Source organism: Prunus mume, linkage group LG5 (genome assembly GCF_029339155.1).
Source record: "Prunus mume cultivar Tortuosa linkage group LG5, ASM2933915v1, whole genome shotgun sequence".
Taxonomy (NCBI): domain Eukaryota; kingdom Viridiplantae; phylum Streptophyta; class Magnoliopsida; order Rosales; family Rosaceae; genus Prunus; species Prunus mume.
In genome coordinates, this window is record NC_142702.1 from 18842227 (window position 1) to 18865729 (window position 23503).

Consider the following 23503-nt stretch of genomic DNA (forward strand, 5'->3'; position numbering starts at 1 on the left):
TTACTTTTTGGGGATTTTCAAGAGAATGCTTCCGACGGACAATTGTTTGCCGAAAGACCATAAACACGCACAGAAGGTGTTGAATGGTCTTGGATTGGGTTATGAAAAAATTCACGCTTGCAAAAATAATTTCATGTTATTCTACAAAGAGTATGAAACATTGGATACATGCCCTATATGCAATGAGTCGAGGTTCAAAATGACATCTCAAAATAGAACGACTAAGATCCCACAAAAAGTCATGCGTTATCTGCCTCTGAAACCTAGGCTTCAGCGATTGTATATGTCGACGCATCATCACGGACATGAGCGGCATAAGGAAAAACCGGGTAGCGACGATGTGATGCGGCATCCTGTAGATGGGGAAGCATGGAAAGAGTTCGATCGAACGTTTCCTGACTTTGCTGCTGATCCTCGAAATGTTATATTGGGACTTGCCACTGATGGATTCAATCCGTACGGGGTTCTAAACCAACACCACAGCACTTTGCCGATTTTCGTATTTCCATATAATTTGCCGCCTTGGAAATGCATGAAAAAAGAGTACATGATGTTGACTGTTTTGATAACTGAGGATCCTGGCAGGTCAATCAATGTTTACTTAAGGCCGTTGGTTGATGAGCTCAAGGATTTATGGGCAAACGGTGTGCGCACGTACGATAAATCCACTGGGAAGATGTTCACTTTGCGGGCAGCAGTGATGTGGACTGTTAATGATTTTCCCGCATATGCAATAGTTTCTAGGTGGAGCACAAAGGGTTATATGGCATGCCATATATGCAAGGAAGATGTAACTTCTAGTTGGCATGCCGGAAAAGTTTGTTATCTTGGTCATCGGAGATGGTTGCCATGGGACCACGAATGGCGGGAAAATGATAAAGAGTTCGACGGGAACACAGAGCCTCGCCTTAGACCTAGAGAATGGTCTAGTGATGACATCTTGGAACAACTTAACCGTTTGGATTTTGCTCCGTTCGGCAAAACAGTTAGTCGGACCAGACCTTCTACACATATGAACTGGACGCACAAGTCTATGTTCTTTGAGCTCCCATATTGGTCGAAACTAAAATTGAGGCACAATCTCGACATTATGCATGTTGAGAAAAATGTGTTTGACACTTTGATAGGTACGATTCTAGACATCGAGGGCAAGACAAAGGACACGATCAAAGCTCGTCTTGATTTGGAAAGAATGGGCATACGAAGAGGTTTATGGATGAACAGGGACGGTGATAAAGCTAGAAGGGATCTGGCATTTTTTTCCATGAAACCGAATGACAAAAAAGAATTTCTAAAGTTTGTATCGTCGGTAAAGTTTCCCGATGGGTATGCTTCTAATATCGCGAGTTGCGTGAATGTTGACGGGGGTAAATTTACTGGACTTAAGAGCCATGATTGCCATGTGTTTATGCAACGGTTACTTCCTGTGGGTATTCGACACCTATTGCCGGAAGATGTAGTGAAGCCGATCATGTTGTTGTCCAGATTTTTTTCCCAACTGACGGCAAAAACATTGCGAAAGACGGACATGCATCAATTGCGCCATGACATTGTCCAAGTCCTATGCAAGTTTGAGATGATATTCCCTCCAGCTTTCTTCACAAGTAAGATCCACGTGATGGTTTATTTGCCAGAAGAGGTATTGCTTGCTGGTCCTGTCAACTATCGTTGGATGTATCCAATAGAAAGGTATATAATCCTCATCATTTGTTTATGCATCATTATCCAATTGAAAGGTATATTATCCTCATAATTTGTATTATATCGTTTTATTTTCGCAGGCTGCTTGGAGAGCTGAAAAAAGCATGCATACGCAGGCAAAACCCCAAGGGTCAATTATAGAGGCTTGGGTTCAATATGAGTCGCTTACTTTTTATGGAATGTATTTACAAGATGTGGACACAGCTTTCAATCGTCCTCAACGCAATAATGACGGAGGTGTGAGAAATGAGAAACTTTCTATTTTTGCCCAAAGAGCACGACCATTTGGAGATCCTGTACGAGGAGAGTTGTTTTCCATAAATGACATGCAAATAGCACATTGGTTCATACTGAACAATTGTGATGAGATAATGGCATACTTATATGAGCATGAAGAGATGATGAAGCGAGAACATCCATCACATTTGTATGCCACGAAACACCGTGAATTGTTTCCACAATGGTTTTTGGAAACTGTAAGTTAAAAGTGTTTTGTAATTGAGATATATATTGTATTATTTAATGTTCTCAAATTAACATGTGAATATTTTTGTATAATATTAGGTCAACAAGTTGAAATCATCGAATTCCCCCACTTACAGTGAAGAGTTATATAACTTGGTGTTCGGCCCGATTCGGGCTGAATTATTCTCGGGTTGCCATGTTAACGGCATCAAGTTTTTAGGGGTGCACAAGATGACAAGTTGTGTACGCAAAACAGCGGTGTCCATGTCCCAGGTGGAAGGCGAAAGTACGGACATTGATTTCTATGGCAAACTGACAACGGTCGTGCAATTGCTTTACAAAGACCGATACCAAGTGATCATTTTTAAGTGTTGATGGTTTAATACAAACCCAAATAGGCAGGGAAGTGTTAAAATCGACCATGGCTTAGTATCAGTGAACATTAACAGAACTTGGTATGATGACGACCCTTTCATTTTGGCAAACATGACAAAACTGATTGTGTATCTAGATGACCCTAAAGCCGGGAGCGGTTGGAAAGTTGTTCAGCATATGGATCAGAGGAACGTGTATGCTATACCAGAACTAGACCCAACTAACAACGACGTCACTGACCAACGTTTGGAGTCTTCCATGGAAAATGATGCAGAAACACTTCGAGATACAAATGTTATATAAGAACCATTTCAGGTTCAAGAAGTGTCTTCAATCGAAATACCGATTCAGTCAATTACAATTGACCTCGGTGATCTTCCGCGATATGATGTTCCAGTGGGCCCAAACTACGAAAGTGATGAGGAAGAGGATTGGGAAACCGAAAGTGATGATACCGACGATATCGAAGGTTATTATAGTTCAGATGATGAATAATGCAATTTATTAGTGACTACCCATGCAAATAGTAAATTAAATTTTGTGTATTTTAATTATGGTAGTGTAAAGATGGCAATCACATATTAAAATCAAGTTGCACACAATTTGAATTTGACTTTTTTAATCACAAATTTAATCATATAATATATACATTGAATCTAACTATTTGAATTTAAGTGGTATTTATGAATATAAGAATTAAGGTTTTCTCTTTTTGGAGTTGAAACTATTGAAATTGAAAGAATACAAAAAATTGAAACATGCATGAAAAATTTGAAAAATTAAAATCAAGAATTCATCTCACTTCGCGATGTTCCACGCTTGGCTACAGCCCATGTGATTTTGTCCTCCTCTTTCTCAAGAGGTCAAACTTTGTCATTGCAAGTCATAAAGTTAATTAAAAACTTTTTTTTTAATAGGAGAAAGTTCATTATTCTATTCTTAAATGAAGAAAACCCCCCTTTTATGTTGTTAAAAAATACGCCTATATGAAGAGACATCCTGTTTACCTTTTCTGTTTCGGGCCTTTAGGCCTCATATGCGCCACAGGCAAAAAAAGTTATATATATTTTGTTTCGTGAAGAATTAAATGTTTATATGAAAAAAGAGAATACAAGAGTTAAATTTTGGAGTTTAAATGTCTATTGTATCATTGAAGATTATCAAATAAAGTTTTTTTTTTTTTTGAAAAAATAACACAAGAGTAAAACTTTGAGGATATATATGTAGCCCATGTGTTATGTCATAAAAGTTGCAAACCCATTTTATTTATTTATATGCTTGGTCTATAATGAATTTATTGCAGACGAAATACATGTTAGAGGATCTCGATGATGAGTCATTGGCGTACGTCAATAGACTTTTTGGTGAGAGGTACAAGAAGTGGAAGAGCAACTTGCACCACCATTTTCAGGCATTTGATGATCCGCAAGTCGCTCTTGAAGAGGGTTGCCTGAAGAAGCTTGAGGGCCGGGAGGATAGTTGGGCATGGCTCTGCGCTCCTTTTCTGGCACCAGAATATGTGGTATTTTTATTTTTATATTAATTGTTCAAACTTATTACATGTTTCTTACTAATGTTTATTTAATTTTTTCTATTTCATTTCAATTTCAACTGATACGTTTATTTTTTGTGTAACAAAATAAGGCCACAGTAAATAAGGGCAATAGGAAGAAGAAGACTCTTTTCCACCATTCAGGTTCCAGACCCTTCTCATATAGGATGGACGCACGACGACGGGTAATAATAAATTAGTTTTATATCCAATTTTGAATATGTAATTAATATTAATTTCTATTTTTCGTACTAACATTTTTCTTGTCTTGTTCAATTCAGGAGGGGTCCAAATTCCCGGAGATCGACGTCTTTGGCGACGTTTATGTTCGACCTGGGAATGAGTTGGCCGAGTCCATTCATGTAAGTATTCTTTAATTTTAATTATTATATACGCATTCAAGTGGCATGGTTAATATATGAATGTTTTAATTAATTTTAATATTTTATGTTTTAATTCTGTAATTTTAATTAAACAGACGACGATGGTGGAGAGGAGCAGTTGTTCTTCAGGAGTCTGCCTCCCAACTTCCTCCCGATACTCCGCTCGAGTCATGCATCCTCCACAGGATGCGGGGTTTCAAATCTTACGGAGCGTTGGATCAGACTCTCGGGAGGAGGCACAGGACATATTGTCGAGGATGGGAATGCCGTGGCGGAACCTATATCCGTTCATCGTCGCGATCAAGCGAGGTGGCTGCTTTGGCGGCGGTGGCGAGCTTAAGGGTCGGATGTCTATGATTCTAGAGTCCCTTGCTCGGTCGGGCATTCCAATCCCGCGGTTTGGTTCCTCCTCGACCTCCCCCCCCAACTTTGGCTACGGACATCCCTGCCGACAATGCCCAGACGTCCGAGCCGCATCTCACAGACGACCACATTGATTTTGGAACTTTATTCGATTAGTTTTTTATTTGTTATTACATTTTAACAATTTTTCTTGTAATTACATTTATATTATTTTATAACATTTCTTTTCTCTTCATTACATTTGTTTAATGCAATTTTCTTTTATTGAAAAAAAAAAAGATAAACCAAATTTTAAATTTAAATTAACAAAATAAAAGAAACGGAAAATTAAATTTAAATAATAAAATATTTATTTTTGCGCAACGAAAAGCTTTTGGTCGCACAAATTAAAAATAAAAAATTAAAACATTTTTTATTTTTGCGCGACGTAAAATATTTCTGTCGTGCATATATTTGCTTGCGACGAACATTTTCCGTCATTCAAAGATTGCGTAACGAAAACTTTTTCGTCGCTCTAACTTTTGCGACGAAAATTGCACGACAAAAATGTCCCGTCGCGCAAATTTTGCGTAACGAATACATTTTCGTCGCACAAATATTTGCGTGACGCAACATCTGCCGTCCTGCACATTTTGTGCGAGCTAATCGTCGCGCAATTTTGCGCGACGAAGGCTAATCGTCGCGCAATTTTGCGCGACGAATGGAAGTTTTTGTTGCGCAATGTCTTTCTTCACGAACTTGCGACGGATGCTGCGCGACGACTTTTCCGTCGCGCTTATGTTTTTGGGACTACATTCATCTTTGCGCGACGGAATTGTTTTCGTCGCCCAAACTGTAAAATGTAGTAGTGTTAGTATGTTTATTTGTAAGGTAAATTTAGCCCAGTCAAGTTTGAAATCCGGGATCCGTTCCAGGTTTGGAGTGAAGGGTTGGTGGTCATGGGGGAATGGGGTGGAGAAGAAGACCGCAAGGGGGGGCGACTATGATCTGTCTGTGATTGAGAAAATAAAACATGCACCGTCACCCATCAAATTATTGGGTGAATATAATACAGCAGAAAAAGTCCAAACTGAGTCCACATTTTCCTTTTCTTTTATAGGAATGGGAGGAGGCTCATGAGATTACAAACAAGCAAACAGCAGCAAAGCAACTACTTGTTTTATGAATTGAGAGTTTCTTTTTGTCCCAGACTCAGGTCTGGTTATGGTTCTTGCTTTGGTGTCGGTGGTGTTTTGACTTGACGGATTTATTTTTTTCATTTTTTTTTTTTTTCTTTTAATTTTTTTAAAATATATATTTTTAATGATTTGATGGATTATTGGATGACATGTTGATTTAGACGATAGGGGGAGAATTGATAATAAAATTTAATTCGAGCCCTTAATTCGCTAAAAAAAAAAAGGACATTAGGTAAATTGATAATTGGGTACAAGTTCAGGGGGCATTTCAGCAGTTTACCTTAATGAAATTGGCTTCAACAAAGATCCTAAATTTCTAATGTTAATTGAAGGCATAGTGATTCGTAGTTTTCATACTACTATACCTTATTATAACTAAAATAAAATAAAAAATAATTATAATTATAATTATAACAAGTACGTATCCGTAGCATTATCGTAATTGTAATTAGTAGGGTCATTTTAACTGCTGGGAGACATTGGTGGGGTTTAGAAGGTTCCAGTTTGATTGTTTATCGGGTCGACATTAGTTTCTAGTTGTTCATTACTCCTTGTAGTCGAAGTGATATCTCTCAATATATTATGGATTCAATGGTAAGAAGCATTTATCTACCCAATGGATGCTCCCCATTGTCAAAATGATATCTCTTACTAGAAACTAAGTGATAGAGAATATTTATCTACACACCCTGTCGGCTGGTAACTCTCTTTAGTAGTAGGAGAATCCTGATTATTTTAGGATATATTTTGGCCAAATGAGGACACGATCAAAATATATTTTGACTAATAAGAACAAAGGGTGTCCTTTTGTTTTGGTGCCATATATTAGAAAGCATAAAAGTCAGAATGCTCCAAAATTGAATATGGCATTGGCCCCAGGCCAGCAAGTGAGAAAGTTACATCCCAAACAGTGTATGCTAATTGTGCTTTCACATGGGTGTCTTTGACAAATTTAGATTATTTTCATAAAAGTAAAGTCTATAAATACCCTAATTGTGTTCACTAGTATCTATATCCACCACCAAAAATCCATCTACAAGTTAACCCAAGAATATCAATCAGTCACTTCACTGGCTGAGGGAATTTAGTTCTAAAATGGCTTCTCATAATGCATTTACAATTGCTCTTCTTCTCTCCCTTAACTTTGTATTTTTCACTGCAGTGAGTTCAAATCATCATGTACCTAATTGTCCACCAACACCACCAAAATCCCCAAAACACCCTCCCCCCTCAACCCCAACCCCAAAATACTCTCCCCAACCCCAACTCCAACCCCAAAACAACCTCCTCCAACCCCAACCCCAACCCCAAACAACCTCCCCAACTCCAACCCCAACCCCAACCCCAAAACAACCTCCTCCCTCAACCCCAACCCCAAAATACCCTCCCCAACCCCAAAACAACCTCCTCCAACCACAACCCCAACCCCAAAACAACCTCCTCCCTCAACCCCAACCCCAAAATACCCTCCCCCAAGCCCCAGCCCTCCTAAAGCCTCTTGCCCTAAAGATACCCTTAAGCTAGGGGTATGTGGCAATTTGTTGAATGACTTGGTGCACCTTGTTGTGGGGACCCCATCAAAGACCCCTTGTTGTAGCCTCATTGCTGGTCTTTCTGATGTTGATGCTACTGTGTGTCTTTGCACTGCCATTAAGGCCAACGTTTTGGGCATCAATCTTAATGTGCCAGTCTCCTTAAGCTTGCTTTTGAATTACTGCGGTAAATCTGTCCCAACAGACTTCCAATGCGCCTAGTGGTGCCATGACCTTCTCACCTACTGCTGCCCTTTCAACAGCTTTGTTTCAATAAAAGACAGGCCATTAATGTTTGGCTGTAATACATTAGGCATGTTTCCTTCAAAATGTAACTAATATGGACAATGTTCTCTTCAAGCAATGCTCATATATTTCCCTTTGAATTGAAAACTTTGCTACTTCTTATCTTTTTAGTCTTCGAGCATTGGTAGTTTACCTAGTTTTTCATTACACTACTACTCCTTTTTGTCGAAGTGAAATCTCTTGTGTCCGACTCAGTGGTAGAGAGCATTTATTTACGTACCGAAATCAATGCTCTTTTTCATTATGAACTCATTTTCAGAGTATTTATATCTACACAACCAAGACCGATGTTGGCTACTACCTGTCCTTTTCCCTCAACTTCATTATACAAAAGGAAACCCCCCAGCTAGTGGACGGAGAATCTTGATTCTTGGAAACATTTTGGCCAAATGCGGACACGATCGATTAAGAGATTTAAACCTCTCTGAAAGAACAAGGGTGTCCTTTTGTTTTGGTGCCTCATATAAGAAAGCATAAAATTCAGAAAGCTCCGAAGTTGAAATCTGGCCTATTCTTCAAGTTGCACCGCAGGCCAGCAAGTGACAAAGTTAGATCCAAAATAGTGTTCACTGTGTACTCACATGGGTGCCTTTGACAAATTTAGATTCCAAAAGAAAAAGGACTATAAATACCTTAATTCTGTTCATTATATCCACCACCTAAAAATCCATCTACAAGTTAAGACAAGTATATCAATCAGTCACTTGACTGCCTAAGGGAATTTAGTTCTAAAATGGCTTCTTCTAAGGCAATTGCAACCATTGCTCTTCTTCTCTCCCTTAACCTTGTATTTTTCACTACAGTGAGTTCAAATCATCATGTTCCTAATTGTCCACCACCACCAAAAACCCCAAAACACCCTCCTCCCTCAACCCCAATCCCTCCAGCTAAAGCCTCTTGCCCTAAGGACACCCTTAAGCTAGGGGTATGTGGTGATTTGTTGAATGGTTTGGTGCACCTTGTCATGGGGACCCCACCAAAGACTCCTTGTTGTAGCCTTATTGGGGGTCTTGCTGATGTTGAAGCTGCTGTATGCCTCTGCACTGCCATTAAAGCCAACGTTTTGGGCATCAATCTTAATGTGCCAGTCTCCTTAAGCTTGCTTTTGAATTACTGTGGTAAGTCTGTCCCAACAGGCTTCCAATGCACCTAGGGCTGCCATGACCTTCTCATCCGCTACTGCCCTTTCCACATCTTTGTGAATAAAAAAAGGCCATTAATCTTTGGCTGAAATACATCATGCATGTTTCCTTCCAAATGTAATTGATATGTAGTGTGTTCCCTACATTCCATTCAGGCTATGAGCATTGGTGGTTTTTATTATTGATATTGGACAATTAAAATTAAATGAACCTACATGTCATGATTATTCAGTTTTATATATCTCATTTCTACAAATCAACAAAGAATGTTAATATCTTGAATGTGTGGTCTAAATTCACATTTGACAACATCATACTCTTTGGCAAAATAAGCCTGGCAATAAAGCATTGCCTGATTGTCACTCATTCCTATAGATCAGTAGATTCATCCTTAAATATGTGTGGTTTTAATTCAACATAGCAAGATGATATGATTACATAGCTAGAATTGCTAACTTTATTTCTTTGGAAAACCAGCGCATCAACCGTACGTACAACATCATTCATTTCCAATATTGTTCTTCCTTTGTCCACACAACATAATTAAATTAATCTGGTTTATTCCAACATAGCAGAAATGGAAAATATCAATAAGTACATCAAGAAGAGCTAGCTAGGTAGACAGTTTCTAATTAAGCACAGACAAAACCTTGTGGCACCTTTCCTCCACATGCACTAACAAGCAAACTAAGAGCAACAGGCACTTCGAGCTTGACAATTCCCAAGACATTGGCCTTAATAGCAGTGCAGAGACACAATGCAGCTTCAAGATCTGCAAGACCCTTGATTAGGGTACAGCATTCCTTGCTGGGTTTAGTCCCAATAACCTCGGTCACCAACCCTAACCAACTGCCACAAACACCAAACTTAAGGGTATCTCTAGGGCATTTGTCTTGCTTCTTTGGGACAGAGGCAGGCGAGGAAGGACTTGTAGGAGGGCATGGAACCTTGTTAGAGGAAACAAGAGACAAACATATGATGTTAAAGAGAATGAAAAGAGCAACTGCCTTGGAACCCCTGAAGCCCATTTTCACTCTACAAATCAGAATTGGCAGATAGCAACCACTAGACAATAGATAAATATTTATAGAAATATGGAATAATAATCAAATTGTGAGGGTGGTGTCTGAAATTGGGATATGGTCCATGAATGGTGCAGGAGTTAGATTTTTTTTATCAATTGGGTGGTTAGTATCACTAGCATCCTTTTCATTTGTGGTTGACAGCGAGCAAAATCTGATCACATTTTGGCCTATCAGATTTAGTACTCCTGTCTGCTCTACCTGCGTGGCAAAAACATTCAAGAGAAATATTCAAGCTCCCGTGATGTAATAATTGGTTCTTATAATATTATAATGCTTTTGAACGTATTAATCTGTACTCTTTCGCTCTTAGCATAATCTAAAGTGTAATGACAAGTTGGCCTTAAATTGAATTATGAAACTGATTATACAACCATATTTTGACCAACATCTTTTATATTGAACTAGGAAAATGCTAAAGAAATCATAATATATATAGTTTTTTTTTTATACAAATGATATTCTATACTTCAATCTAATCTAAACTACGGGTAGGGGAATTCGAACTCGGATGCAGAATAGGGAGCACATCCGCTCTAGTGAACTTGACTAATTCTGCTCATAATATATATAATTGATCACACATGATGTAGCAATTAATTAACGTGTACCCCCCTCTATTATTACTTATTTAAAATATGTCCTAGTTCCATTATGAAAATATAATAATTTTAAGGGCACCAAGTCTTATCCTAATTTCCCCTTAAGAAATGCTCAATTCCTTGGTGTGCAAAGACGTACATTAATCCAGAATATCCAACACTTGCTCGCTCCTTTGAGAGTTTCATTGTCAGCCATGTTTATAGAGAAGCTAACATCCTAGCTGATTTAAGCCATAAATTCATTTCTCCTCATGTATGGATTCATTCCCTTCATGTTGAAGCCAGTCAAGTTCTTCGTTTTGACCTTTCTGCCGGTGGCTGTTCGCGTGGGCTTTGTTTTATATTTTTCTTTTGTCCCAGCTAAAAAAAAAAGTATTCTCCCAATTTCTAAAATTTCAACTTATGGTAGCATTTCATTTGTTTATTTATATGTTCACACACAATAATTTCTAAATTTTTAAGGTAACTGTCTGTTTATAGGACATGTTGAAAAAATGGTTGGTGTGCGTCAGAGTACTATCTTATCGTTTGACTCGTAATAAACTAAGCTTAGCAGTTGGTGGTGGTCTTTCCATTACGAACAATTCCTTAGAAATCCCAGAAGTAGGACGAAAACATGAGATATAGAGACAACATTTGGTGGGGCCAGGTGACGACATGGCTAATCAACCTGTTAGTATTCGTAAGGATAATTACTTAATCCCCCCACTAAAAAGCTTTAAGCAGCACACATTTCAAACCCACTGGTTTGGGTTTCCATCAAATAAACTTGCAATAGCAAACAACCACTTGCAATAGGCTTTCCCTTGAGAATTGAGAACACGCACTAAATGAATTCTCAAACTAACCAACTCCCCAACAGTGAACCTCCTGTGATCCATATAAATCTCATTTAACTCTTCCATTTTCCTCACACTTTCAATCTCAAAAACTTCACTCCGTAATATCAAACCATCATCTAGCTTTCTTTTGGATCAAAATAAATTTGAGCGAAATGAGCCAAGCGGATATGCAAAGGCCTGTTCTAACGTTTGTGTTTGGGGCCATGTTTGGAGCTTTCATCACTAGACCTAGCCCCCAATGTTGCCATTGTCATCGCGACCATGAAGGTCGCAAGCATTCGCCTGGGCTTCTCCAAGCCATTGACAACAAGAAGATTGGTTCAAACTAGGGGTGGGCATTGGAACCGCAAAACCGTAAAACCGAACCAAACCAATCCGGAAAAAACCGAAAAACCGTGTTGACCGAAAAGTCAAAACCGAGAAAAATCCAAACCGAACCGGTTCGGACCGGTTCGGTTCCGATTTTCCACCCTTAGGAACCGGTCCAATCCGAACCGGTCCAATAAAATTAATATATTTTTATATTTTTATATTATATTTGAAATTATATAAATATTTTTATACTTGGCTAAGTTTGATTGGGTGTCTACGCTACTACCATAGCGGGCATCACAGAGGAAAAAAAAAAGCGGTGACTGACTTAAAGCGACCTAGGTTTTTGTCTTCGTTCCTCTCTTCTTCGACTTCATTTCTTCTTCGTTCGTTCCTTCATTCACAGACAGAACAGAGCTGCCCTGAGCCTTCTTCCAAACCTTTATTTCTCTCTCAGTCTCGGCCATCACGTCAAGCTTCTCTGCCGTCGCTCTTCTTCCGATCGCCGCCGTCGTTTCGCTCTTCTCTCTCTCGGCCGTCGCGCGTCTCTCTCTCACTCACGCGAGTTAGATAGATTCAGTATTTTTTTTTCTGTTTCCCTTCGATTCTCTGTCGGCGGTTTGTGTCCTCCAGACAATTCCACGCGGACCACCGACCGACTTCAATTTTCTCGCCTTCCATCAGCAGCAATTCTGTCTATCTCAGGTATTCTTCATCTCTCTCTCTCTCTCTCTCTCTCTCTCTCTCTCTCTCTCAGATATTTTGAATTTGAATGTTTGCAGCTGAAATTGGTTTTGATTATATCTGTATGTTTTGATTATATATGTATGTTATTATATCTGAAATTTGGATGTTTGCAGCTGAAATTTTGATGTTTTGCAATTGAAATTTGGATGTTTATATCTGAAATTTGGATGTTTGCAGCTGAAATTGGTTTTGATTATATCTGTATGTTTTGATTATATCTGAAATTTGGATGTTTGCAACTGAAATTTTGATGTTTTGCAATTGAAATTTGGATGTTTATATCTGAAATTTGGATGTTTGCAGCTGAAATTGGTTTTGATTATATCTGTATGTTTTGATTATATCTGAAATTTGGATGTTTGCAGCTGAAATTTTGATGTTTTGCAATTGAAATTTGGATGTTTATATCTGAAATTTGGATGTTTGCAGCTGAAATTGGTTTTGATTATATCTGTATGTTTTGATTATATCTGAAATTTGGATGTTTGCAGCTGAAATTTTGATGTTTTGCAATTGAAATTTGGATGTTTATATCTGAAATTTGGATGTTTGCAGCTGAAATTGGTTTTGATTATATCTGTATGTTTTGATTATATCTGAAATTTGGATGTTTGCAGCTGAAATTTTGATGTTTTGCAATTGAAATTTGGATGTTTATATCTGAAATTTGGATGTTTGCAGCTGAAATTGGTTTTGATTATATCTGTATGTTTTGATTATATCTGAAATTTGGATGTTTGCAGCTGAAATTTTGATGTTTTGCAATTGAAATTTGGATGTTTATATCTGAAATTTGGATGTTTGCAGCTGAAATTTTGATGTTTTGCAATTGAAATTTGGATGTTTGCAGCTGAAATTGGTTTTGATTATATCTGAAATTAGGTCATATTTTATCAACTGACAGAATTGAAAAAAATAAAAGGAAATTGTTTCAAGTTGAAAAGATTTAAGGTGGTGTGGATGAATGATCTTCATGGTTTATTTGTTATTCACAGTAATTGTGGTTTTGATAGTTATTAATATGTATAACTTGTATGATAATTGGTTTGTTAGTTCGATTGTATAATATTTAATTTTCTGTTTTTTTTTTAAATTGAGGGCTTGTTTTTTGTTAGTATCTTGTTTAAGTTGCTTTTTTTTGTTTCTTAAAGAAATCATGAATGAGTCAAACCCATTTGGAGAGGTACATGCCACTACTAATAGTGAAGTTGGTTCATCATCCGCATCCGTATCCACATCCGCATCCGCATCCGCATCTTCTTCAACACCTTCATCCACTTTACCTAACCCTCAAACACTAACTCAAAGTACACCTCAACCGAGTGGTCTTCCACCATTACCTCATTCCGGCCCAAAAAGAGAAAAATCGGAAGTATGGGATCACTTTGAGAAATATGAAGAAGTGGTTGAGAGTGTGAAGGAGGATGGGAGCAAATATGCAACCACTAAGAAGATAGCTAGGTGCAAGTATTGCACTATGAGCTATGCAGCAGACTCTACTAGAAATGGGACCTCAAATTTGAGGAAACATATTGAAAACTTATGTAAGAAATATCCGGGGAGGGTTCCTAAAGATAAACGGCAAAAGCTCTTGTCTTTTGACCAAGAACATGGGGTTCTTACATCAACAATGCATGGTAAAGAAGAGTGGTTAAAGGCATGTGTAGAGATGGTAGTAATGGATGAGATGCCGTTTAGTGTGGTTGAAGGAAAAGGGTTTAGGCGGTTTTGTAATTCTTTGAACCCCCATTTCCAAGTGCCATCTCGTAGGACACTTGTGAGGCATTTCATGGTAATGTATGATGCCATGAAACAAAAATTGAAAGAAGAATTAGCACCACATAGAGTATGCCTCACAACGGACACTTGGACAAGTGTTCAAAACATCAATTACATGGTCATCACGGCACACTTCATAGATGGTGATTGGAACTTGCACAAAAGAATCTTGAACTTTTGTGTGATTTCCAATCACAAGGGGAACTCAATTGGTAAACTCCTTGAGTCATGCTTGCTTGATTGGGATATGAAGAAGATATTAACCATCACGGCCGATAATGCTTCTTCAAACACAAAGGCTATAGATTACTTGAAGTCGAAAATGGGCCATTGGGGAAATGGTAGTCTTTTATTAGAGGGAAAGTATATGCACATTAGGTGTTGTGCTCATATTGTGAATTTGATAGTTCGTGATGGGTTGAAGAAGTTGGAAAAAAGCATAGTGTGTATAAGAAATGCTGTGAAGTATGTAAGATCTTCTCCCAAAAGGTTGGAGGACTTTAAGAGTTGTGTTAAGAAAGAGCAAATTGAATGCAAAGGGCTTGTGGTGTTGGATGTGCCAACAAGGTGGAATTCCACATATATGATGTTGGAAGCCGCCTTAAAGTTTGAAAAGGCATTTTGGAGAATGGGAGAAGATGATGAAGGCCCATATATTTCTTGGTTTGGTGAAGATGAACCGGATCTTGAAGATGGGGTGGTTATGTCTCATTACCCTAGAAAGAGGGAAGGACCACCAACTAATGAAGATTGGAACAATGCTCGTACCTTTGTGAATTTTTTGAAGGTATTTTATGATGCTACATTGAAGATGAGTGTCACTTTGCATCCCGCTTCCCACACCACATTTCATGACTTGATTGCAATGGAAGAAGAAATTGAGGATTTGTTGATGGAAGAGGAGGAAATATTAAGTGAAACCCAAACCTCCAAGGTTTTGAAGGACATGGCACTTAACATGAAGATGAAGTTTAAAAAGTATTGGGGTGACCTTGATAAATTGAACCAAATTTTGATGGTTGCTCTTGTTCTTGACCCTCGATACAAATTGGGGAACTTGGAGTTTATCTTGAAAAGCCGGTTTGAAAACCCGGAAGATGCGGTTAAGAAGAAGAATGAGATCAAAGAGATTTTAAGGAAGTTTTATGAAGAATATGCCATGCCACCACCACCACCACCACCACCTACTCAAAGTAGTAGTTATTGTTCTAGTGATACTACTACAATGAGTACAAGTAGTAGCCAAAGCCGAGGGGGAAAGAAACGAAGGCAAATGACCGAAAATTGGAGAAAAGAGACTCGAGCAAATGATGTTGTGGTATTGGAGCATGAGATTGATAGGTACATCACCGACCCTATTGAAGATGTGGTTGATGAATTTGATGTTTTGAAGTGGTGGAAATTGAATGGGGTTAAGTATCCGGGGTTGGCACTTATTGCAAAGGATGTGCTTGCCATCCCGGTATCAACGGTGGCTTCGGAATCATGCTTTAGCACGGGTGGTCGGGTAGTTAATTCATTTCGTGCTTCTTTGACTCCTAAGATTATGGAGGCCTTAATTTGTTCTCAAAATTGGTTAAGGTCGGATGACATTTCCTCTTTACAATATGAGCCAACAATTCAAGAGATGGAGTTCTATGAATCGATTGAATTAGGTATGTCTTTGTAATTTTATATGCTTTATTAATGTATTATATAATGTGTATGTTTGACTAATGTTTTAATGGGTTTATGTTTTTTTTATGTAGATATTATGAGTTCATCCACACCTAGCACCATAGCTCCAACTACTTTTCAATGTTAGGAGGAATTTAATGAAGTTGGATTGAATTTGGGTTGTAATGTATATTTGAATTGAATTTGGGTTGTATTTGGCTAGTAATTTATTTTGGAACTTATTTTGTTGAAGTTTGATTGAATATGGGTTGTAATTTATATGTTGAAGTTGGATTGAATTTGGATTGCATTTTTTTTGAAGTTTGATTGAATTTGGGTTGTAATTTATATGTTAAAGTTGGATTGAATTTGGAATGCATTTTTGTTAAAGTTAGATTCATTTTGATGCGTCGAAAGCTTGATAGAACCTCAAATTTGAGGTATGTTAGTATATAAATTCATTTTGGGCAGGTTTGTTTATTATTATTTAAAAAAAAACCGGAACCGTTGGATTCGAACCGGAACCGGACAGGTTCGGTTTGGATCGGATTTCTGTATGGATATTGAGCAGAACCGGTCCAAACCGAACCGGATTGCACTATTGGATCAGGTTCCATTTTTCTCCAAGAACCGGTCCAAACCGAACCGTGCCCACCCCTAGTTCAAACCAAGGAGTCGAAGTTACAACAATACCCTCAACAACTCCAGGCATGGAAAACTAGCTTAGCTCAAAGGATGGGCATCTCATCCGAATTATCCGCGTACTAGCCGTACCGCACCGATTGTTTGGTTTTATTTGGTTAAATAATTATTTTTTAATTTTAATTATTCCGATCCGATTCGTACTGAAATGTTTGGTTTGGTTAACGGAAACAATATCCCTAACCCGACGGAAACCCGTACTGATCTGATATGTATACTTATTTTATTATTTAAATAAAAAACAATAAACCAAAGGTAAATACAATCAGCATTTTGTATCACTCTATCACTGCTTTATCACCATTGTATCATTGCTTTATCACCATTGTATCACTTCTTTATCACCTGGGAACTGTAGCACTTTTTGGTCATAGAGGAATTTATGAACTTCCTGTGTTGTTAGCTGAGCAAATCTCACGGCCTGGTGCTCCGGGCCGAGGAGATGTGGGTTGACACGTGACGTCCTTCTTTTGGATGCGGTGCAGATTGTGCGCGGGCATGCCAGCACGATCTACCGTGCGTCGAGATGGTGATGTGGTTTGGGTCGAAGATGGTTAAATGATACGCCTATTTCGAGTTCGACTCCTTATCAAACGATTGTGGCCGAGAGAGGAACTGATCTCGGCCGTCAGGTTCACGGCCTAAGCTACAAGGCCGTTTAGTGGTGGTGTTGGTGGCGGGTTTTAGGCGGTGCTCCGGCGCGTTACTCAAAGAGCGACGGTCGTATGATATATGGGGTGAATGAGATGATAACAGGGATGGTGCTCTGGCGCTTTGAAAATCAAGGGTCGTATGATATATTGATGAATGGATTTTCCTTACAATCTACCACTACTCCTAGGAAAGCAAATAAAGGTATTGAAAGTGCATTACAGGAAAACATAATTTGCTCCGTGGGAGGCTTTTGGTTTAGTGTTTGAACCCCTAGAATGTAGTCTTAAGCTTAGTATTTCAGGGGGAGTCCTGGAGGGACAATCGAGACTGAAAAGATCTGCGTAGTAGAGCCTGATCGGGGCAAGTGGGTAGTCAAATCGGCATTTGGGATCGTGAAGCATGGTGGTGTGACCCCCATGAATCCGGGTAAATCTCACCACCGCCCTGATCGTGGGTTCTGCCCCCTTGGCCGTGAGAACGCATTTAATGCCCTGTTCTGGTGGTTGGTGATATGACCTCAAGTTGTAAGCATACTTGTGAGAATGTTTGCGCCTAACCACTCTGATTTCCATTACTAAATCCTGACTTCAGTCACTTCCCATCTCCCCTCGTGCATTAGATGCTTCTTGCGACTAGTGGGCTTGCTGCGATAGTCAGAGGCATTACTTCATTAAATGGGGCGTGGGACCGAGGCCACATGGCGATTTGACCACAGATATCTTCGGCCGTGTCTTTACGGCCTTCGGCTTCGACTTATAATACCGCGGTCGCGAGGTGAGAGGATTCTGCCTTTGCAGCTTTTCTTTTATTTTTAGGAAGGCGAAATGCATACGAAACGTGGCCGTTTCAGTTCATGAGTAGGTGCTAGGGCCGAGAGGAAGTCCCTTCAGTCAGTTTATGACCGTGATTTATTAGGCACAAACATGTGTTTTCCAATTTTGACCTTTGTTCGGTTTTTTACCTATAACTTTCCAACCGTTGATCCAAATTTTATGTTCTTTATATGGTTGGATTCCACATTAAAATCTAAAGAACTCATCGCGGAACAAATGTCAAAATCATTTACATAATGTAGAAAATTCAATAAAAAGAACACTCAAAGTTTCAAACAACAAACACAAGTGGCTCCCAGAACATCTTGAGTACATATTGAGTTATATAGTGACTAAGTTATTTGATTTCATACTTGGATGAATTAGACTATTGGATTTTTATATTTTACAAGGATAATTTGGTATATTTATTCAAGAACTTATGTTATGTGAAAGTAGGATAAATTGTATTTTTATTAGTATGTTTTATTACGGTACTACTGGCGCGAACCAATCCGAACCGAATATTAGGTTAATCAATCCAAAGTCTATCGAAGTCTTTGGTTTGGTTAACAGAAGAGTCATCTACCATTCCAAACCGATCCGTGCCCATTCCTACTTAGCTTTATGATCCAAAACCACCCCACCTTTTGCTTATATTATTAGAGGGAAAATTGTGGTTTTGCTCCCTAACTATATCATAATTGTCAATTTGCACCCTTGATTATTTTTTGGGTAAATTAAGGATACGAATTTGTTAAAAATAGCCAATTAGGTCCCTAACGTCAAACTTTGACTAATTTCATCCATTTCTCCGTTACTCTTCCCACGTTATGCTTACGTGAGCCCATTAAGAAGGGGCAAAATTGCCACTTCACCCTTCACTTCAACTAAATTACACAAAACCACTGAGGTCACATCATTTGGGCAAAATTGTATTTTAGAGTTTCAAGAGTGTGTAATGCGACTTTAGGTTTGAGAACTTGAGATGTGATTGCTGAAACTAATTGGGCAGAGTGAAGATTCGTTTGAAATTTGAGGGGTAATACAGAGAGATTCTGATCGACTTTGAGAGTGATTGTTCGAGGAGATGTTTGTTATCCTAAGATATGGTGGAGAGCATCCGAAGTACTGTAAGTGTCTACTTTTCCTAATTTCTCTCCACCTCATGAGTTTTGACGAATATTATACCATCATGTTTGTATGAATCGATGAAAAATATATTTATTTTTTTTCAATGGTCCTTTTTATGTCAGTTTTGGTTTGGAAAGAGATTTATTCCATGTTGTCCCTTTTTATGTCTTGTTATGAGACTCCTTCAACTGGAGTTGTATAATACGTTTTATTCATGCGTGGTCCTTCCTTTTACTATCAGTTCAGTGGTGAAAGATTCGTTCTCTATGATGAGTTTTAATTTTGCAGCTGTTTTTGTACTTTAGTAAGTTGGTATAGGTGTTGAATGGTAGATAAATGTGGTAGATAGACATTAATTGTTCTACATTTTGAACTATGCAGCTGATCTTGAAAATTCACCATGGATGGTATGTTACGGATGGGTTCTATTTAGGTGGCACTGGCACTGGAGTGACAACCATTGCAAAGATTATGTGTCCATGTTGGATTTGTATGAGTCAGCAATAAAGCTTGGGTACACAGAACAGACAAGTAGGTTCTTTTACAATGAAAAAATGGTTGGGTTCCAATTATTACAGACAAAGATTATCTTGAGTTCATGAAGCACCAGTCCTCAAGACAACTAGATGTGATATACATTACTAACATCTCACAACAAGGGCATACATCAGAAAGCCAAGCTTCTATTCCAAGTGGTGCGGCACAGCAACAAAGGTAAACAACCTACCGCATGTTAACGTGGGTGATGAGGGTTTTGTAGATGTGGATTTAGAAACAGATGATGATGAAAATCTAGATGGTTATGGGGGTGATGATGAGTTTGTCAATAATGACCAGTTGGGGAAGGTTTTGTATATGATCAATTTGATGAAGGTTTTGTAGATGCTCAATTTGGTGAAGGTTTTTTAGATGCTCAGTTTGGTGAAGGTTTTGCGGATGATGTTTTGATGATGATATAAACAGATATGGTGAGTCAGTTAATGTGGATGAGTTTGTATATGTTGATGTGCAAGTAAAAGATGAAGATGAAAATGAAAATGAGGAAAAACTTGATGTAAAAGATTATGTGTATAGAGAAACTGAGTTTGAGCAAAGTGATGAAGAAGATGAGAGGGTTTATGATAGATTTGTTGTAAATGAAGATAAAGAAGACCATGAGAAAGAACCAGGTGAGGCAAATACTTATGAATATGACACTGATGATTTGAGAAGTGTTCATGATTTTGAGAATGAGGGAAATACTATAGTGAGATGGAAGACCAAAAGAAGAAGAGCCCTTAGATTTAAGCAGTATTACAGATATCATGACTTGAGGTTTCCCAAATTTAATTTGGGGCTTGAATTCCCGACCATGACATAGTGCAAAGAAGTTGTTCGATACTATGTTAATAGTTGTGCCAGGTTACTGAACTTTGTGAATAATGAGCCTGGTAGGCTCATAATTAAATGCAACATAAAATCAATCCTTAAGTACTATATGCATCTCATGTTGGGAAAGGTCCAACTGTTACAATGAAGAGTTTTGTAGGAGAGCACACATGTGGGAAAGAGGAAATAAGCAGATTTGCCACTTCTAGTTGGTTAGCTGCAAGATTTGATGATGAGCTTAAGACAAATCTTAATATTTCAATGGGAGATTTAATGGCATTGGTAAGGAAGCATTATTTCATTGATGTTACTAAGGATCATATTTATAAAGCAAAGTAAATGGCTCAAGAGAATATTCAAGGGTCAATTGAAGAACAATATGCAAAGCTATGGGACTATTGTGAATAGATTAAGAGACAAAACACAGGTAGCACAGTCCTTATGAAGACAACTTTGAGAGGTGCATATCCAGTTTTTCAAAGGATGTATGTATGTTTTGATGCTTGTAGGAGAGGATTCTTAGAAAGTTGTAGGACAATAGTGGGATTACAATGGCATGTTCCCAATAGCATTTGGTGTGGTGGAGATTGAGAACAAAGAGTGTTGGACTTGGTTGTTAGAAATATTCTTTAGAGATATAGGTATCACATATGGAAATGGGTGGATAATCATTACAGATAAGCAAAAAGGTCTAGGAAGAGCAATAGAAGACTAACTGCCAACTGCTGAGCACAGATATTGTGTCAAGCATCTCCATGCAAACTTCAAGACAACTGGTCACAGTAGTTTGGCTTTGAAATAGAGATTATGGGCTGCAGCAAGAGCCATTACAGTTTCATGGTGGGAAGCAGAGATGGAGAAGATAAGGGATTTGTCTAGAAAAGCTTACAAATGGCTGGAAGATAGGTCTGCAAGTCATTGGAGCATATCACATTTCAAAATTGGCCAAAGTGTGATATGTTGCTCAATAATTTATGTGAATGTTTCAATTCTGCTATTTTAGAATCTAGGGACAAATCAATATTGACAATGCTAAAAAGATTAAGAAGTTATTTAATGTTGAGAATGGCAAGGCAAAGAGAAATGCAGTGGACTCAGAAGGTTCAACCAAGGATTGTAAAGATAATGTTAAAAACCTTGAATGAGAGTGGGGTCATGCATTGCTCAGCATACTGGAGGACGAAAGTATCAAGTTATGCACATGTTGGGAGGCCAATATGTTGTGGATTTGAATAGGCATACATGCTCATGCATGAAATCGGATCTCTGTGGTCTTCCTTGTTGCCATGCACTGGCTGCAATCTCAAGGAAACAAAGGAGTCTCATGCAATATGTGAATCCTGCTTATTTTAGAGATGCATATGATAGAGCATATGGGAATTTCATTTTCCCCATGCCTACTCAAGACTTATGGGTGAAAACAGGCAATCCACCCATCAAACCTCCTGTGTAAGCAAGTTGGAAGGCCAAGTAAATCTAAGGTAAGAGGGACAAAGGATATTCCAAAAGGTGCCACAAATTTAAGAAGGTATGATATCATAATACACTGCAGAAGATGTGACCAAGGGCACAATGCAACTAATTGTGGTTGAAACAATGGAGAAGGGCAAGCTAGCAATTCACAAAGGCCAAGGCAAGCTGCAAATAGGCAAGATGCACCTACCGAACTTACAAGAACCCAAACTGTTGCTAGCCAAACTCCTCACTCCAATCCAATGAGAAGGGCAAAACTAAGGGTATGATGTTGCTTGGTATTTTTTAACCAATCCTTTATGCTTGGTATTATTTGATGTTGCTTGATATTATTTTATGATGTTTGGTATTGATTTTGGTTTTACTTTATAGTTTTATGCTTGGTATTATTTGATGTTGGTGAATATGGATAAGGCATGTAGAGACAGAGGCACTTCAACCGCGGGAATGGAAGGGAGAGGCACTACTCCAAATGCAGGATTGGGAGGGAGAGGCATTGCTCCAACTATAGGAATGGGTGGGAGAAGCTCAGTTCCAACTGTACAAGTGGATGGGACAAACCGCCAACCAAGTGCGACCTTTGTGTTTGCAAGTGGAACACAGGATGAGTCAATGGTTATCTCTTAATCCCCAAAGTCCAAATCACATGCAAAGAAGGCAAAGCCTTAGAGGCCATGACAGTAACCTTGTAATAGTGAAACTGTTTGATAATGCAACTGCCTTGTAATTGTGAACTTATTTGTTTTGGCAAGAATTTTATAATTATGAACTTGTTTGTTTTGGTAAATCTTTTGTAATGCGCTGCACTTGTGGTTTTTAACCAATCCTTTGTAATGCTCAGCTCTGGTGATATTTAGCAAGTCTTTTGTAATTGTGCTATGGTTCAGTACCAATGAAGAACGGAGTCAATGAGTGCTGGCCTATGATGGAATTGGACCTTGCCACAGAAAGAACGCAAATGCATAATGGACTTGAATGAGCAGCCGTATGCGCCAAGGCACACGGTTTTCGTGAAGAACGCAGTCAATGAGTGCTGGCCTACTGGAATTAGACCCTGCCACAGAAAGAACTCCAAATGCATAACGGAATTGAATGAGCGGCCGCATGCGCCAAGGGACACGGTTTTCGTGAAGAACAGTCAATGAGTATTGTGCTGGCCCACTATGGCCCTTATCGGGTTTCCATTATACAAATTGTTTTGAGTTGTTGACCCTTGAAGAAGGGGCTAAAAGGGTCTAGCCAATAGCCATATCCCATGTGTGAACGATGACCCAACCAAAGCCTTGCCCAGCACTCATAGTACCACTCCATACTCCATATAAAACCCATCAAACTCTTCCGTT

General features: G+C 38.6%; 3 protein-coding genes and 2 pseudogenes across 4 annotated transcripts; 4 read left to right on the top strand and 1 right to left on the bottom strand.

The window, feature by feature from the left end:
• Positions 1 to 343: 343 nt before the first annotated feature.
• On the top strand, positions 344 to 4973 carry LOC148917223 (uncharacterized). The gene is made up of 5 exons (XM_089051663.1): positions 344 to 1558; positions 1782 to 1997; positions 2569 to 2835; positions 3845 to 4063; positions 4572 to 4973. The coding sequence occupies exons 1-5, from the start codon at positions 344 to 346 to the stop codon at positions 4971 to 4973; spliced, it is 2319 nt and encodes a 772-aa protein (XP_088907789.1).
• A 2065-nt stretch (positions 4974 to 7038) lies between these two features.
• LOC103331760 (14 kDa proline-rich protein DC2.15-like) lies at positions 7039 to 7959 on the top strand. Its single transcript, XM_089052703.1, has 2 exons — positions 7039 to 7225; positions 7444 to 7959. The coding sequence occupies exons 1-2, from the start codon at positions 7113 to 7115 to the stop codon at positions 7769 to 7771; spliced, it is 441 nt and encodes a 146-aa protein (XP_088908829.1). The 5' UTR covers positions 7039 to 7112; the 3' UTR covers positions 7772 to 7959.
• A 153-nt stretch (positions 7960 to 8112) lies between these two features.
• On the top strand, positions 8113 to 9236 carry LOC103331721 (14 kDa proline-rich protein DC2.15 pseudogene; annotated as a pseudogene).
• A 195-nt stretch (positions 9237 to 9431) lies between these two features.
• LOC103331722 (putative lipid-binding protein At4g00165) lies at positions 9432 to 10191 on the bottom strand. Its single transcript, XM_008234367.3, has one exon. The coding sequence runs from the start codon at positions 10023 to 10025 to the stop codon at positions 9630 to 9632; it is 396 nt and encodes a 131-aa protein (XP_008232589.1). The 5' UTR covers positions 10026 to 10191; the 3' UTR covers positions 9432 to 9629.
• A 9103-nt stretch (positions 10192 to 19294) lies between these two features.
• LOC148917224 (uncharacterized) lies at positions 19295 to 22947 on the top strand (annotated as a pseudogene). The gene is made up of 7 exons (XR_016126995.1): positions 19295 to 19318; positions 19701 to 19800; positions 19898 to 20033; positions 20283 to 20565; positions 20680 to 20749; positions 20791 to 22423; positions 22575 to 22947. The product of XR_016126995.1 is annotated as an uncharacterized LOC148917224 (transcript).
• Positions 22948 to 23503: the final 556 nt, after the last annotated feature.

Excerpts from the sequence above, each read along its gene's own strand:
- LOC103331760 (XM_089052703.1), top strand. The coding sequence starts at position 7,113 with ATGGCTTCTCATAATGCATTTACAATTGCTCTTCTTCTCTCCCTTAAC. Across the intron at positions 7,226-7,443 it reads TGTCCACCAACACCACCAAA|CCCAAAACAACCTCCTCCCT; the intron begins ATCCCCAAAACA and ends CACAACCCCAAC.
- LOC103331722 (XM_008234367.3), bottom strand. The coding sequence starts at position 10,025 with ATGGGCTTCAGGGGTTCCAAGGCAGTTGCTCTTTTCATTCTCTTTAAC.
- LOC148917223 (XM_089051663.1), top strand. The coding sequence starts at position 344 with ATGCGGCATCCTGTAGATGGGGAAGCATGGAAAGAGTTCGATCGAACG. Across the intron at positions 1,559-1,781 it reads TGCGCCATGACATTGTCCAA|GCTGCTTGGAGAGCTGAAAA; the intron begins GTCCTATGCAAG and ends TTATTTTCGCAG. Across the intron at positions 4,064-4,571 it reads TTCTGGCACCAGAATATGTG|ACGACGATGGTGGAGAGGAG; the intron begins GTATTTTTATTT and ends TTAATTAAACAG.